Source organism: Podarcis cretensis, assembly GCF_951804945.1.
Source record: "Podarcis cretensis genome assembly, chromosome: 8".
Classification (NCBI taxonomy): domain Eukaryota; kingdom Metazoa; phylum Chordata; class Lepidosauria; order Squamata; family Lacertidae; genus Podarcis; species Podarcis cretensis.
The window spans coordinates 88,897,116-88,914,405 of NC_137177.1; the positions used below are offsets into that span (position 1 = coordinate 88,897,116).

At 48.9% G+C, this 17,290-nt stretch overlaps 1 protein-coding gene across 1 annotated transcript; it reads right to left on the reverse strand.

The window, feature by feature from the left end:
* Positions 1 to 715: 715 nt before the first annotated feature.
* Positions 716 to 17,236, reverse strand: TSR1 (TSR1 ribosome maturation factor). Its single transcript, XM_079987468.1, has 15 exons — positions 17,077 to 17,236; positions 14,955 to 15,058; positions 14,438 to 14,654; positions 14,221 to 14,355; positions 11,806 to 12,227; positions 11,502 to 11,661; positions 10,424 to 10,590; positions 7,859 to 8,055; positions 7,458 to 7,620; positions 4,840 to 4,950; positions 3,925 to 4,057; positions 2,703 to 2,819; positions 1,930 to 2,070; positions 1,111 to 1,185; positions 716 to 990 (listed from the first exon to the last, which is right to left on the reverse strand). Exons 1-15 carry the CDS (start codon positions 17,186 to 17,188, stop codon positions 812 to 814), a joined length of 2,433 nt encoding a protein of 810 aa, XP_079843594.1. The 5' UTR covers positions 17,189 to 17,236; the 3' UTR covers positions 716 to 811.
* Positions 17,237 to 17,290: the final 54 nt, after the last annotated feature.

The window sequence follows — 17,290 nt, forward strand, 5'->3', positions numbered from 1 at the left end:
AGAAAAGCCAACAAGAAAGTTGGGAGCATCAAAACACAGCAGAGAAAGATGCAGGTCTGTAAGGTTCTGGGGAGGATCTTATGGGAATTTTATTTTCTGCAACCATATTGTTTGTTAGTTCAGAGCCCTTGATAAAGGTTCTTATTTTAGAGAAGCAGCGACTCAGGCCCCCAAGAGGACATGGTGCTGGAGAACTCCCCACTCTGCCAAGGTTGAGAGTTGAGTTTAAGATCTAAACTTCGGATCCAGATTTCTGAAGGAACAAAGACGCCTCCTCCCTATTCCCCTCCTTGCCAGGGTACAGACAAGCATTTCTCATTCTCCAACATCGAAAGGAGTGTCTTTACATCATGGCAAAGGACAGGGCCCTCTCCACTGTAGTGTTCTGCTTAACAGAATGCCCTCCCCATCAAGAGTACAAGTAGTACAAATGCAGAATAGGAAAAGTCGCTCCTCATTGCCTGGGTTTCTGTTGGCTGCAGTAACTGGTGTTTCTTCCCCTGGATGGCAATTTAAAAATTCTAAGGCATGAAAACTTCCTAGTTTTAACTGTTTGTGTCATGCCCTAGGATAAAGGTCAAGCTGGAAATACATTTAATAAATAAACCCAAACTACCCCTTCTTTGGGCTCACTTTCTCTCTCTGGGGCATCATATTGACCGAGACTGCTCGGCCACTAAAGACACACGTAAATAAACAATTCAGAGGCCAAGGCTTGTCTTGGAAATACTATTTTCCTCCAAAAATAAATAGGATACAAATGAACATAGGCCAAGTGCAAAGTTAGACAAAACTGGGTCCCCTGCATCTGCTAGTCCATTTCCTCTTCCTCCTGGCCAGGCAGGAAGCTGCTCAAACTCCCCCGCGGTGGCTCCGGGACGTGGGGATCGTATGTCCATCTGGGAAAGACCCGCTTGTAGAGGGTCATCAGCACTGTGTCCTGGGACTTCAGCTGCCCATCAAACTGACATTTCATGTGGCCATGGGTACCTGCCAGCAGAGAAGAGATGGGGAGGCAGCAGGTTAAGACACCGTTCAGAGAGAGATCTGTTGGCATGCTCATATCATAAGCGCCCCCATCCCCTTCAAGAGCTGGGCCCGCATACTTACCCAGAGGCTCCTTGATGTGCCCCCGGCGCCCCCACTTGGTCCGGAGCTCCACTGGCTTGAACCACAATACATCCTCTGTAGGATATGAGAGAAAACAAAGAGTAGGTGGAACTCAGCTGCTGCTCACTGGTGCACATTCCAAAATGAAATTCCCCAGGCCTTGCTTTCATTCACAGGGTGCTCTGGAATACAGTGGGGTGGAAGGTGTCCATAGGATAGCACTGAACTAACAGAACCTCCCTCTGGCTCAATATTCAGGCACTGCATTCCCAGGGGGAAATGAGTGTAGATTATTATATTTATTTACATCCCACCTTTTCCCTGGACTGGGACTCGGGGCAGCTGACACAAAGTAAAACAACACAGGTAAAACACAAAAAGCTAAAAAGCAATTGAGCTTTATTAGAATTGAAACTATATAAAACAAATCTATTAAGATACAGATAATAAAAACAGCACAGCACTATTAGAGCTCTTTCCTTAAAAAGCAGTCAGTTCCCTAAGACCTGTTGGAATAAAACAGTCTTCACTTGCCAGCAGAAGGACAAGTAAAGGAGCCAGTCTAGCTTCTCTAGGGCCCTCTAGAGACTCGGAGCAGCCACCGAGAAAAGGGCCTTCCCCGAAGATCTGAGTCTGGGTTATTGCACGGCAGCTAGCTTGCCATCAAGCTTGCCATCCCATAGACAAACCCACCAGACTGGCAGCATGTGGTCAGGCAAGGCCTGTGCTGCCTTGCAGACCCAAGTCTAGGGCACTTCTCCAACTCCTCCCTAACGCAGCAGCTCTGCCAGATATTCTTCCCTCTGGGTCCCACCGTACCTCTGTTGAAGAACATGTAGCGCACAACAGCCATCTTGCTGAGGATCTTGAATGGGTGGCCGCTGAGCACCACCCGCTTGATCACCAGCCGGTCAGGGTCAACACTGAGCAGGGAGCCTGTGGCCAGGAGACTGTGAGCTCCTGCAGAGAAATGCAATTATCAAGCGTGCTGCTGGATGGGCAACAGCGCTCAGTTCTAGGAGCCAGCTCACCAAAGCCTGTGCAATAAATGCAGGCTTCACCCAGCCAACAAAACAGTAGTAGCCTTGCGCCACTTTTCAAGTGGGAAAAGATATCAATAGTAACCAGCTGGCATCTATGGAAAGAGGCTGGAAATGCTCTTGGCTCAAAGCAAAAGTCTATGCTTTTCTGCTCCGCATGCTAAAAAATGGAAAGGAAAAGGAACACCCACCCACACATCACAGTACCATTAAACAGCACCAACACAAATATTTAAAAACTGCTGCAGTGCCACCAATAAATAAGACAGGGTGGTTCAAACAGACAGCTGTTCCCAACGAGCCCCAGGGGGCGATACTGCCCACTTTGGACACCACTGGTGTAGACAACCTTCCCCAGCAAATCACCCGCTGACTGCTTCGGACGACACCTCCCATCAGCCCCTGTCAGCACAACTGTAGTCCAAAGCATTGGGAGGGCGGCAGGCTGGAGCAGGCTGCTGCTCATGGGCAGGAACTGAGGCAGCAGCAGAAGGAGGCCCAGGGTTGACAACCCACCTGCCTCAAAGGCCCTCCCCCTAATGCCAAACTCACCATTGCTCTTCTGTCTGAACAGCAGCACAGAAGCAGGTGGGAAAGTGATGGGGCCGTAGATGGTGGCGACCGTGGCGGTGTCTGCCCGCAGAAACTGCTCCAGCTTGTGCTTGTCAACTGAGGGAAGGAAAGCACACCGTCAGCCCCTGCCCTGGAGCCACAGGAACGTCTCTCTCACCAATCCTCAGCCCCTTTGTGGAATTACAAGGCTACAGAGCTCTGTCCAGGAAAGCTCCCACGGACAGAATGGAAAGCTGTGGCTGCAGCCTCTGCCACTGAAGGGCCAACCTCACCTTGCTCCCCTTTTCCTGGGAGCACCAGGAAGGAGCTGCCTGGCACTCAGACCGGTCAAGCAAGTGCGTCTGTCTGGCTCAGGGCAAGTAGCTGTGTGAAGTCCCAGGCAGCACTGAAGCCCAGGATGATGCAGCTAGAAAGGTAGCAGAGGTCTTTTCCAGCCTGAAGGTCCACCTAGTCTACCTTCCAGTGGTAGGTGGAGCAACAGATGTGAGCCTTACCTTTGGCTTATCATTGGCTAGCAGCCTATATAGTATTCTAAACATGCAAACATCAGACACACACAAACACACTTCTTTGTCCAGGCAAACAATGTAGTGCAATTGAACCTCACCCCTTACTTGCAAAAACTGAATTACATGCACTCTGCTTTGGTGGCACCCTTCCAAGCAACAGCTGCAGCAGAGGAAGGAGAGAGACTAAGACAGAACAGAGGAGGGAGGTAGGCAGAGGAAGAGTAATTTTTTTTCTCTGCTCGGCAGATAGATAGAGGTGCAAGCAGAAGATAAAGGCTGTAATGGATCTGCAGAGGCTGCCTACCTCTCTCCCTGCCTGCCACTTTGCTCCCTTCTGCAGCCAAGGGAGCAGGATCTAGTCACCTGACAAGTGGAGACACAGGGAGGTCCTCCACATGGGGTTCCTCCATTGCGAGCCAGCAGCTTTTGGCTATGTGCAATTTTGCGTACATGTGCTGCTCCTGGAACAGAAGCCTCACGTGACATGCGTTTGCACTATACATTCCAGACCACCCAAAGTATTCAACGACAGCACAACACAGGGCTGGGGCATCTGAAGACCCACTACCCTGTTCTACGTGTTCGGCATGGGACTTTCACCAAGACTTCTCTGGACACACACATTCACAGAACCAACTGCAGGGGCCCAAACAGGAAGCCTGGGGCACAGGAGGGGGGAAACGCTCATTCACCTGAACTGTGCTGGGAGTAGAGCGGGGAGGCTCGGAAGCGGCGGAAGCCGCAATGGACAATCACCTCCTCCTTAGACCGGACAGGCTCGCTGTCACCCGGCTGACGTCTCACCAGGAGGTTGAGCACAGACATCTGCAGAGAGTGCGGAGAAGAAAGGGGAGGAAAAGAGGGAGCCTTAGGAATAGCCCAAACTCACTCCCAAGACAGACAAGAGAAGCCTCTGATCACCAAATGCCTGGCAGGTGTCATAAGAACAGAACAAGATCCTGGTTGCAGAATCAGGCCAAAGGGGGTCCATCTAGTCCAGCATTCTGTTCTCACAGTGGCCACATGGCCCTGTGACTTGAGCACAAGAGCACTTTCCCCTCCTGTGGTTTTCAGAAACTGGTATTCAGAAGCACTGCTGCCTCCAACTGGGGAGGCAGAGCAGAGCCATTGTGGCTGGTAGCCATCGATAACCCTCTGCTTCATTAATTTGTCTAATCTTCTTTTAAACCCACCCAGGTTAGTGATGAATCACTGTGGGAAGGAGTTCCACAATTTAACTATGCACTTCATGAAGAAGGAATTTATTTCATCTGTCCTAAATCTTACATTCTGCTTCATTTACATTTACATTCTGTTTCATTTGGATGTTCACAAGTTCTTGTGTTGAGGGGGGGACGGGACTTTTCTTTATCTACTTTCTCCATGAGATGCTAAATTTAACAAGCTTCTATCATGTCTCTTCTTACTTGCCTTTTCCTTAAACTAAAAAACCCCAGATGCTGCAACCTTTCCCCTTGATCATTTTGGTTGCCCTTCCAATGTTAGACAGGTTCAGACATTGTGCTGAAAAGCTGTCAGCTTAAGTGAAGGGGGCACAGCACAGCTGGGTGTGGCCAGAACCCCCAATTGCTTCCCTCCCCATTCACCTTTTGTTCGTAAGGAAGCAGCGTGAAGAGCAACAGAGGCACCTGCTGCTGGAAACTCTCCATGACCGAGACGGGAACACTGCAGATGTGCAGCGTGACATAACAGCCGACCTGCGGAAAGGGAAGACAGAGGGGTGAAAGAGCAAACCTGGCAGCGCCTGGAGCAAAGTAGGAAATGGTGGGTTCAGAAAGCAGGAAGGAGCAGAAACTCTGCCCATCAGCAAACATGTACCGGAGGCCAGAAAAGGACTGTAAGCAATTTGGAAACACCAGCCTTTACCAAGCTGGTCAACCCATACAATTCTGATGCAAGTTGTCCTTCAAAGCATTTGAAGAGCACCAGATTGGCAGAGGCTGCCCCAGACAACCAAATGCCAAGAGCTGGTTTAAATGTGCACAGACTCATTGCATGTGAAACCCCAAGCAATGGATCAGGATGGGCAAGGCCCCACCGCCCCCACTTTCTCTAAAGCAGGGGTGGGCAGCCTAAGGCCCTCCAACCGTGACTGGCCAACAACTCCCATTCACCCTGCCTACTAACTGCGGCTGACAGGAGATACAGCCCAGCAGCATCGGTGGGCCACGGGCTCTCCACCCTGGGCCTCGTTTGCAAGCTCTGATGCACTTTCACCTGGTGCAGTTTCACCCAAACTGAGAAATCTCAATAATAAGCTGAGGTCGCACATCAAGGGCTGCCAAATGAGGAAGTGTGCATGCACACAAAAGCTCATACCAATAACAAACATCGTTGGTCCCTAAGGTGCTACTAGAAGGATTTGTTTTGTTTTGCTTCGACTATGGCAGACCAGCACGGCTACCTACCTGTGCCAAATGAAGCTCCAAGTTCCAAAGCCTGCACTGGTTATCCTAAAACTGAACAAAGCCTTAACGGGATGCCGGCTACAAACCTTGTTTCACTGAACTATTCAGTTTCCTCAGAAGGAAACAGAAAAATCATAAACCTTAACACCCTACTGCCTTATACAGAATCAAACCATTGGTTCAGCTAGCCCAATACTCAGCAATCTGAAATTAGCAGGGGACAAACAAGATGCCTTCACCCCAGTGTGGCTCCCCTTTATTACAAAGCAACAACATAACCCACACACACCCTGGACAGCATACAAATTGATATGGCTACCGAATTTTTTGCTCTATAAGACGCACCTTTTCCCTCCTAAAAAGCAAGGGGAAATGTGTATGCATCTTATGGAGCAAATGCAGGCTGCGCAGCTAAGCCAGAACAGTGAGAGGGATCGCTGCACAGTGCTACCTCTTGCTGTTCTAGCTTCTGGCATAGCCCCTAAGTCCCTTCTCCCACCTCCCAGAAAAGCCGCGTGTGTGTGGCTCTTGGGGGCTTCTCCCCGAGGAAAGAGAAGGGCAGCCGTCACTGACGGGCTGGCCTTCTCCCTCCTCGGGGAAAAGCCTGCAAGCGCCTGAGCAGAGCCTGGGATGCATACGGGTTCTGCTCAGCACTCCCTTTAAAGATTGTTTTTTTCTTCTTGCATTCCCCCTCTAAAAACTAGGTGCGTCTTGTGGTGCGAAAAATACGGTAATTTGATCCAGCAACCCCACCCCCACTCACACACAAGCAAAACTCACTGCAAGAAGCTGAATGCAACCAACCACGCTCTGAGCTCTCCAATTTCTCTCACCGCCAACAAAAACTAACAACTGAATAGATGAAGAACCTATCCACGTGACGCTGACACAAGATCCAACGCATGCACTATGCAAAAGACGGAAAAATCATTACCCCCTTCCTTCTCCCACCTCTCTCTCTCTCTCTCCCCCCATACCTTTCTCCCCCACTCACAATGTCTATGATAGAAATATCTCACACCAAATGTAACAGACCTGCAGATAGGAGTTTAGGAACTAAAAAAAAACAGACCTTTTATGTACCTTTGTTATCCATGAAATCATTTCAATAAAACCAATAGTAAAAAACCTAGCCCATTATTGTGGACTAGCCTTCTTCAACCTGATGCCCCCCAGAGGTTTTGCACCACGGCTGCTATCAGACCCCGTCAGCTTCTGCATGAGGCTAGGGCTAAAGGGAATTGCAGTCCGAAACACCTGGCAGGCATCAGATGGGCTGTCCTGGAGGGAAGCCAGGAGCAAGGAAGGGGGGCTGAGGCTCTGCCCCGACTCAGAGGAAACTTTATTCAGGCCCATCTCTGGCTTCCAAGATTTCAGAAGACCAGGCGCCTTGCACTTTCCAGCTTCTCTTTGCAACCACAAGAGGTAGAAACTTGCTCTCATGTTTGAAGGAAAACCCACAAGGTGCTTAAGCCTCTCAGTTCTGTGCTGAGTTGTTGCAGGTTCTACACAACCAAGGAATCGCAGGCCACAGGCAACCCCAGCTGACATGGCTTTTGCCCTCTACCGTGGCACAGACTAGCTCAAGCTACATGGAGCTCTTGCCCCTGCAGGCGCTTTTGGCTCGCTCCTGTTTTGCCCTGAGCTTGCTTCAGGGGAAGCTGGGTGCAAATGAGTCTCCCACTCTTCTGCCCTCCAGCTCTGCAATTTTTTAACAGGACCGATGGGACCAAGGAGCCTTCAGGGTGTATGGCAGAACCAGACCGACTGATCTGGGGCCTGGAGGAAAGGCCTACCTCAGCTCCACTGCTCTCCTCCTTCTCCAGCTGCCGGAAGACGTGTTTCCTCGTCCGGGAGAAATCCTGGAACTGGAAGATCCGGGCATAGTCCCTGGGCAGGTTCTCTTTGGGGTCCCATGGAGAGGTCCGGAAACTTTTCAGTCCTCTGTATTTTTGGAACCTGGAGACAACCAGAGGGAGTCAGCACTCCAAGAGACCCGGCCTCTTGCCTTTGCCTATCCCACACTCTGCGGAGGAGTTGCAAGGCTCCTCTGTTCCCAAAGCCCAGCCTAACATGAACCTGGGCATCAAGACCCGGCCTCGCTTTGGCAACTGGCCGCGATAAATGTAGCAAACCAGGAGTGCCATCCCATTGCAGGCACTCCTACCTTTTCACCCTGCATGTATGAGGCTCCTACCGGATCCGGGCCGCCACATCTCGTGGTGTGTCCACCTCATCTGGAAACATCTCCTCCTGCCGCTCCTGCCTGTACTTCTCCAGAATTGCCTCATTGTCCTCCATCTTCTCATCATCCAAGAGGGTCATGTCTGGACCCTCCTCTTCCTCTGTGGCCTCTTCATCCTCCTCCTCCTCCTCTTCACTGCCACTCCCATCCTAGCATACAAAAAAGCAACCCACGTGGGGTTGTGAGAGACAAGAGAGAAATTGAGCAGCTGCAGTGGATCTTCAAGAGCCACAGGTGTCTGAAGAAAGAAACCTTTTAAAGGAAAAAGGCACCATGTCTAATTGGTATACTACTACTTGAAGAATGACATGAAATGAAAAATAAAATAAAATACTAGGCTGGCAGTCAAGACAGACACTCATGGCTTGCCATCTCTCTTTGCTATGCTCTTACAACCATGTTCTTCTTTATGGATCACAGAAGATCCACAGCTGAGGGTAAGAGGATCTGCCTTGCAAGCAACAGGTCCCAGATTCAATTCCTGATGGCATCTCCAGGTAGGGCTAGGAGAGCCTCTGCCAGTCAGTGCAGACAATATCAAGCTAGACAGACCAATGGTCTGACTCTGCATATGGCGGCTTCCTATCCCCCTTCCCGAATTCTGACCTCTCAGTGCTATGCACCCACAATGCCGCTCTTCATTCCACCATCAGCAGGGGTCCACTAATCTATCTCGCTACCAAAACATGTTCCTGGCTCTCAAGAGAAGATGCCAAGCAGGAGATGACTCCTTCTGCTGGGTCACGCTAGCTCCAAGATTCTTTTTTTTTTAATAGATATTTATTAAAGTTTTTAGCAAAATACAACAAAAAAGAGAAAACACAAAACAGAAAAATACACAAAAGGTAGATAAAAAAATAAAAAAGAAGAAAAGAAAAAATCCATTATTCTTTTACTAACTTTGAAGCTCATATCCTTATTTTCCTGACCTCCTCACACCTTCCTTTTGTATTCCCATTTACATAATCAGATCAGCAAATCCTTACCCTCTTTTATTTATCTTAACTCTATATCTTAACATGTTAAAACTCTATATTTTCACCCATTATCAATTCACTTATTGCATACTCTTTTCAACTTTGTCGCTAATACCACTTATTTTCAATCCAACATCATTTTAACATTCATTAATTTTATAGTGTTTCTGCAGGTAGTCTTTAAATTTTTTCCAATCTTCTTCCACCAACTCTTCTCCCAGGTCTCGGATTCTGCCAGTCATTTCCGCTAATTCCATATAGTCCATCACCTTCATCTGCCACTCTTCCAGGGTGGGTAGATCTTATGTCTTCCAATACTTTGTGATAAGTATTCTTGCTGCTGTTGCATACATAAAAAAAGTTCTATCCTTCTTTGGCACCAATTGGCCGACCATGCCCAGGAGAAAGGCCTCTGGTTTCTTCAGGAAGGTGTACTTAAACACCTTTTTCATTTCATTATAGATCATTTCCCAGAAAGCCTTAATCTTTGGGCACGTCCACCAAAGGTGAAAGAATGTACCTTCAGTCTCTTTACATTTCCAACATTTATTATCGGGCAAATGATAGATTTTTGCAAGCTTGACTGGGGTCATGCACCACCTGTACATCATTTTCATAATATTCTCTCTTAGGGCATTACATGCCGTAAATTTCATACCGGTGGTCCACAACTGTTCCCAGTCAACAAACATAATATTATGACCAATATCTTGTGCCCATTTAATCATAGCTGATTTCACCCTTTCATCCTGTGTATTCCATTTTAACAGCAAGTTATACATTCTTGATAGTATCTTAGTTTTGGGTTCTAATAGTTCTGTTTCCAATTTTGATTTTTCCACCTGGAAGCCAATTTTTTTGTCCGACTTGTATGCCTCTCTTATTTGAAAATAATGAAGCCAATCTCGCACTTTATCTTTTAATTTCTCAAAACACTGCAATTTCAGTTTGTCTCCTTCTTGTTCCAATATTTCCCAATACTTCGGCCATTTGGCCTCCATATTGAGTCTTTTAAGAGCTTTTGCTTCCATTGGTGACAACCACCTTGGGGTTTTATTTCCAGTAAGTCTTTATATCTTATCCAGACATTAAACAATGCTTTCCTGACAATATGGTTTTTAAATGCTTTATGAACTTTAACCTTGTCGTACCACAAATATGCATGCCACCCAAAAGCATTACTGAAACCTTCTAAATCCAAAATGTCTGTGTTCTCAAGAAGCAGCCTCCCTCCAGCAGTTTTCTACTTTCTTCCCAACACAAATCAAGTAAGAGATACCCTTTGCCTCTCTACCGTACCCTTTGAACACATGCCAAAAGACTTTGACAGTATTGGCAGCAAGCATAGAGTCCAGCTAATAAGCCAAGCCAACATTTAGGGTTCCTGCACATCAAGTCCCCCGCTTCTTGCACCCAGCTGTTCCTGAACAGTCCAGAATACCTACAATGAATCCATTCTCCCCAGCTCTCCTCCTTCCCCACTTGCCCATCAGATGTCCGGCTACACCTTCCTGCTGTGCACTAACCCCAATCCCATTACCTGGGAGATGGGCTCTTCCACCATATTCTCTTCCTTGTCTTCCTCCTCATCATCCTCCTCACTGCCACTCTCCAATTCGTCATTGTTGTCCAGGATCCAGGCAGCCTGGTAGGCAGATGTGCCTTTGGGGACCCTCTTGGTCATCTTCTTCCTCTGTGCCAGGGACTCTGGAAGTACAAGCGCAGTTAGCCAGCGTCAGAGAGAGAGAGAGAGAGAGAGAGGGAGAGGGAGGGAGGGAGATATCACCACTCTTCATCTGGCCAAACTGAAGCAGTTACAGCAAAGGTTGCTTTACAGCACCAGGAAAGTGAAGCTGAACTACAGTGGTGCCCCGCAAGACGAATGCCTCGCAAGACGGAAAACTCGCTAGACGAAAGAGTTTTCCGTTTTGGAGGTGCTTCGCAAAACGAATTTCCTATGGGCTTGCTTCGCAAGACAAAAATGTCTTGCTAGTTCCTGCGTGTGTTTTTTTCCTCCCCCCCCCCCTTTTTCTAAGCTGCTAATCCGATAAGCCGCTAAAAGCTGCTAAACCGCTAATATTGCTAGTCCGCTAAGCTGTCAATGGGCTTGCTTCGCAAGACAAAAAAACCGCTAGACGAAGAGACTCGCGGAACGGATTCTTTTCGTCTTGCGAGGCACCACTGTATTTAAAAGCACACACTGCTGGTGCTTTTACACACTACTGTCAAAAAGCGATAAAACGATTTGTAATACCAAAAACTATAAACCTACCCAGACATTTAAAAAGCTGGCTCAAGCTGCAAACTGTTTTTTGTATATTGTTATTAGACTTTCTGGACATCACAAATAATTCTTGATGATTTTTCTTAGTGCTAATTCTATTGGGTTTACAAAAATAAATAAATCACTTTGAGGGTTTTTCTTTTTACAATCAAGCAGTGTATAAAGTTAATGAAATGTATAATTTAACAGGGAAGCAGCGTTTGAAGCCCAACCCAGACCATAATGAGCCTGAAAGAGAAGGAGAGCCTAAGCCCGGCCCATGTGCAAAGTGGCATCCTTCAAGACGGCTGGTCTAAAGGAGGAGGCAGGCAGGATGGACAAGGCTCAGACTGACCCTCAGCCTCCTTCAGCTCCTCCTCGGTGGGCCAGGTCTGCTCTCCATCCATGGGATCAGGGGTCACTTCTGACTGCAGAGACTCTTGCTTGCTGGCTTCAGCCTTGCTGAGCACCTTCACGTCTTCCTCCATCTCCTCTTCTCTCCTGACAAAGTCATCCTAGGAACCAGGAGGGAGAAGTTCAAGTATGGCCACCTGGGGGCAAAGGAGCTGCTTTCTACCCATCCCTCCACAAGCACTTGCTGCCTCCTCCTACCTTCCAGTTCCTGCCCCCCACCCTACCAGCCAGGGAACAGAACCTACCTGGTCCCCCATGCTCCTTGGGTGTATTTTTGCATTTCTGGGGTTCAGAGCAAAGGGCTCTGGGGAGGCATCCACCTGACTCATCTGGAAGTCCCCGTGTCCCACAATATGCACCAAGCTGTTCACGTTCAGGCTGCGTCCCCTGACATAGCCAGACACCTTCAGGGTCCCCACCAAGGCGCTGTCTGTGCTGGGCACGAAAGTGGCGGCAGTGGCCAGCAGGTGAGCCCTCCGGTCTCGGAAGGCCAGGTGCCGCTGCTTCTGGCTGGCCAGGTGCTGCAGCAGCAGGGCGGACTCCTGCTCTGTGTCGAGGGGAAAGAGCCTGTCTTCAGGGAACCTCTTCTCGATGGCTTTGTTCAGCTTCTTGCGACAGTCAATCTGCTTCTTTAGCGGCTGGTCAGAAAGACCTTGAACAGCAAGGCCTGCATGTGACAAACGGGAGAGAAATGGGCCACAGTGATCCATGCGACAGTCATCTCCGGGCTTGACTACTGTAATTCGCTCTATGCAGGGCTGCCCTTGAAGCTGTCCCAGAAACTCCAGCGGGTGCAGAATGCTGCAGCGAGGCTCCTCACGGGGTCTCTGCCATGGGAGCATATTCTTCCAGTGCTTTTCAAGCTGCACTGGCTCCCGGTGTAGTACAGGGTCAGATTTAAGGTGCTGCTTTTGACCTTTAAAGCCCTTCACGGCCTAGGACCCTCGTACCTATGGGACCACCTCTCCCGGTATGCCCCATGGAGAGCCTCAAGGTCCATAAATAGCAACACCCAGTGGTCCTGGGCCCTAAGGAAGTTAGATTAGCTTCAACCAGAGCCATGGCCTTTTCAACTCTGGCTTCGGCTGGTGGAACACTGTGCCTCATGAGACCAGGGCCCTGCAGGATCTGATTTCTTTCCGCAGGGCCTGTAAGACAGAGTTGTTCCGCCTGGCCTTTGGCTTGGAGCCAATTTGATTCCCTCCCTCTCTTTCTTTTCCTTCTCCTCCTGCAATGAAGCTACATTTTAATATTTTAATGTTTCAATATTTAATGTATTTTAATTTTGTTTTTAAGTTGTAATCATTCAACTTGTTTTTATTATTGCTTGTAAGCCGCTCTGAGCCCGGCCTTGGCTGGGGAGGGTGGGGTATAAATAAAAATTATTATTATTATTATTATTATATCATCATCGTCATCATCATCAACGGCTGGGTCGGCTTTAATGTCTGCTTACAGGCAGCTGCGGAGCTCAGGGGACTCCCCAAGGCAGGGCAGACCAAAACCTCTAAATGCCAGCAAGGTATCCCTGAGATAGCTCAGTTGGTAGAGCATGAGACTCTTCATCTCAGGGTTATGGGTTCAAGCCCCACATTCAGCAAAAAGATTCCTGCATTGCAGGAGGTTGGACCTGATGACCCTTCGGGTCCTTTCCAACTCTACAATTCTACAAACGTAAGCAGCCTTGCAGCACTGACTGGAAGCCCACTGCCCATCCCTTCCATAAGTTGGTATAAGTTCAACAGCACAGGGTGAGGCATAGCAGATCAGATCCAAAATTTGTCTCATCTGCCATCCCATTTCCAATTCAGGCCAGCCAAATGTCTCTTGATAAACAGACACGACAGCCTGCCCTGTTTGTGTACAATATCTGTGGCTTGGGGAGAGACTGCTAATGAACACGGTTGCTCAATTTAGCACTCATGGGCAGCAGCTGTGAAAGATCTGTCCCTCTTTGTGAATTGGTCTAATCCCTTTTAATATGAGACCTGATGGGCAGCTCTCTCTGGCCTCTGCCACCAGCCACAGGATCAAGGGCCCCCTCCCCTGCCTCCCAGGAAGAACACTATGGCAAGGAGGAGATCAGCCCAGCCCCATCCATCAGCCAAAGGAACATGAGCTGCAAGCTTACACCCGCCTTCCCGGCCAGAAATAACACTTGGCTCCAGCTGCCATTTGCCCCAAGGCAGCAGAAGGGAGAGGAAAGAACCTTCTGGCCCCACCCTTTGGCCAAAGAGAAAAGAGCCACAATCCACTGCTCAGACAAGAACATCAGCATTGCCTGAACTGAATGTAAATGCTTGTAACTCAGCACTTCAATCTGACCTTGAAGGACTTTTTCCTCTCCCTTTTCCTGCCACGCCCCACGTTTACATGTTGCATTTTTAGTTTATATGCCTGTTGGCAAAGTCTGCCTGCCTCTCTCTAACTTGAGCCGCTTTGTCTGTAAATCAGGATAAAAAGAACAGTAAATCCCCCTGTGTCTGGAGGTTACCCGGCTCCCTCACACAGTCTATAATTCAGATGTTCTTCCCAGTTATGCAGCTTGGCCTCCCCACTTCAAACCCTGGCATCCAAACACTGTTCGGTTCTGCTAGGAGGGATTTGGTAAAGGAAGAGCCCCCTCCTGCTAGCACAGCAGCTTTCAACACTGTTCTCACCATAGCTGGGGAGGCCCTGTGCAAAAATGCAGGAAAGGCAGTAGTCTCCAGCGGCATCCCAGCCCTCGTGAGGATCCAGCACAAAAAGGAGGGTGTCTGCAACCTTGGCCAGGTCCAGCACAGCATGGAGGTTCCCTGGGTGACAAGAAAGGCACAGGTGAAGGTGGAGGCTGGCATGTTGCAACGACAGTGTCTCAGTACGCTAAGGTGCCCCTACCTGTGTCAGCCACCACAAAGCGCCACCGGAGTCTGGATTGGTGGCACAGCAGGCCAAAACCTGGTGGGCCCATCTTGGTTTGGCACACAGTAGAAGCGGCACTGCTCTGAAACAGGCTCAAGGCTCTTGGGATAGCGACGCCAGCATGCAGCGGGACTACCACCACCAAGTGGGGTGGCCCATCCTTGCGACCCAAGTTCCGCTTTTCTTCCAACACCTGTGACCAAGAAAAAGCAAATAGAGGTCCTTTCATGGAGGAGACGACTATTGATGGCCACTAAGCACAACGACTATGCTCTGCCGTCAGAGGCAGAAACGCTGCTGAACGCCAGCTGCTGGAAACTGCAGGAGGGGAGGGGACACTTTTGTTTGAATGCTTGCAGGTTTCCCACGGGCATCTGGAATAGATGGCCCCCTTTGGCCTGATCCAGCAGATGCCCTTCTTATGTTTTTCTCCGTCCCCTGTAGAAGCAGGAAGAGGCTTGCCCTCCACCCCACCAGCTTCTCACTGACTCACCATCTCCCTGCACTGCCGGCGGAGCTGCCAGGCCCGGTGCTTGCGGTCCAATTTGGCCAAATTGCGGTGCCGCTGCTGGCTGAGTGTCTTAGCAGGGACCCGGCCTAAGGAAAGGGCGGAGAGAGAAGAGAAAAAGCTCTCAATGCGTACGGTGCTACGCTATACATAACAGAATTCAGAGGAAGACATGGAGTTAGGGAAACTGTTTAAAAACTGCTCTTGAGCATATGCACCCACACTACTGAGCCAAGCTTACCATTATGACTCATTGCCCACCAATCATTTTATTTGTTTATTTATTTATTTAATCAAATTCGTATATTGCTTGATTGAATAAAACCTCAAAGCAGTTAACAATATGAATAAAGCGAGAGCTTTTTTCTGTAAAAACAAAACGTTCCAAAAATTAAAAACAGCAATAAACTAAAAACACACCAGCGTTCTAGATCCCTGGTTATCTAAGCAAAAATGTTTTTAGCAGGTGCTGAAAAGAGTGCAGTGAGGGCGCCTGCCCGGTATCAATAGGCAGGGCGTTCCAAAGTGCTTCCTGCACTTTTTCTTACAGCTGCAAAAAGGAGCGCTATGTGGCACCTGTAATCCTGCCAGTTCCGCTGATTGAAGCGGTTTCAAGAGGGCGTGCGTGGGGTAAAAGGGGGTCTCGCAGCTAAACTGGTCCCAAGTTCTCTTTTTTTTTTTTAAATGAAAATTTATTGGCATTTTCAAGTTTATACAAAATACCAAAACAAAAAGAAAAACAGAAAAAAAGACAGAAAAAAGATACAAAAATACAAAACTCAAAAACAATTAAAAACACATAAAATTTCAATTGCTTACTTTTCTTTATCTTATTTCTCAGACCTCCTCACCCCTCCCCTCTCTGTATTCCAATTCAAGTTGTTAACTCAGCAAGTCCTCACCTAATTTAATTCACTTTAAAAACCAATTTTACTTTGTCTCATCTTAGCTCTCACCAAACTTATACATCAATACTTATTCTTTAAAAATTTTCTTAGATCGGCTACAATTCCCTTCCACGAATTTCCCAATTTTCATACAAATTATACAAAAATAAAAATAAAACAAGTTGTGATTAAAGGTAAAGGTACCCCTGCCCATACGGGCCAGTCTTGACAGACTCTGGGGTTGTGCGCCCATCTCACTCAAGAGGCCGGGGGCCAGCGCTGTCCGGAGACACTTCCGGGTCACGTGGCCAGCGTGACAAAGCTGCATCTGGCGAGCCAGCGCAGCACACGGAAACGCCGTTTACCTTCCTGCTGGTAAGCAGTCCCTGTTTATCTACTTGCACCCGGAGGTGCTTTCGAACTGCTAGGTTGGCAGGCGCTGGGACCGAGCAGCGGGAGCGCACCCCGCCGCGGGGATTCGAACCGCCGACCTTTCGATCGGCAAGTCCTAGGCGCTGAGGCTTTTACCCACAGCGCCACCCGCATCCCAAGTTGTGATTATATACCCTTTAAATTCCCAATTTCTATTCCACCCATACCCCCTTCCCGGTTTCCGTCCCCACACAAATATCTATCAGTCTCTATATGCAATCAGCCTGGAGATCTAACATCTGAGGCTCTTAATTCTCTCTCACTTCCTCTCTGCCGGTCTTTTTGATAGTCCTTAATGTTGAACAGCAAGTCTCGGAGAAGCTCCGGCCCAACAAGATCCATTTTTCTTCCGGCCAGACCTCCATACTTAAAGGTGAAGCCTATGGGGTAGTCCAGATCTTGTTTCATACTCCTTTCAAGTCCAATTGTCCCCAGAGCTCCAACCTCCATCTTGATCAAATTTGTAATCCTTAGGTCTTCAGATCTCCACATAAGGAGATCTAAACTGGTCCCAAGTTCTCTGGCACAGCCATCGGCAGCATCCAGGCTCTGCCTGTCTCGGAAGAGCTGCCCGCCCCCACCCCCGGACCAGCTGGAGCAGGCACAGGCAAACTCGGCCCTCCAGATGTTTTGGGACTACAACTCCCATCATCCCTAGCTAACAGGGTCAGTGGTGAGGGATGATGGGAATTGTAGTCTCAAATCATCTGGAGGGCCCAGTTTGCCTGTGCCTGAGCTGAAGGATGCAGGACAGGACTGCATATACATGTACAGACGGGCCCCCTCACCGCCCTGCTTCTTCGCGCTGCTCCCGCTGTGCCTCCCGCTCTTGTGCGGCTTGTTCTGCTGCTTCAGGGACCCGGCCCGGTGGGACCCGCCGCCTCCGCTCTTCCTCGCCATGGCCACGCGCTCCCCTCGCCTGGGTGTCAGGCAGGAAGTGACGTGTCTACGCTTCCGCTAACACAAACCAAGACCCGCCTCCGGGCCGCTCTAGCCTCCCTC

Excerpts from the sequence above, each read along its gene's own strand:
- TSR1 (XM_079987468.1), bottom strand. The coding sequence starts at position 17,188 with ATGGCGAGGAAGAGCGGAGGCGGCGGGTCCCACCGGGCCGGGTCCCTG. Across the intron at positions 11,662-11,805 it reads CAAGGAGCATGGGGGACCAG|GATGACTTTGTCAGGAGAGA; the intron begins GTAGGTTCTGTT and ends CCTGGTTCCTAG. Across the intron at positions 4,058-4,839 it reads TGCTTCCTTACGAACAAAAG|ATGTCTGTGCTCAACCTCCT; the intron begins GTGAATGGGGAG and ends CACTCTCTGCAG.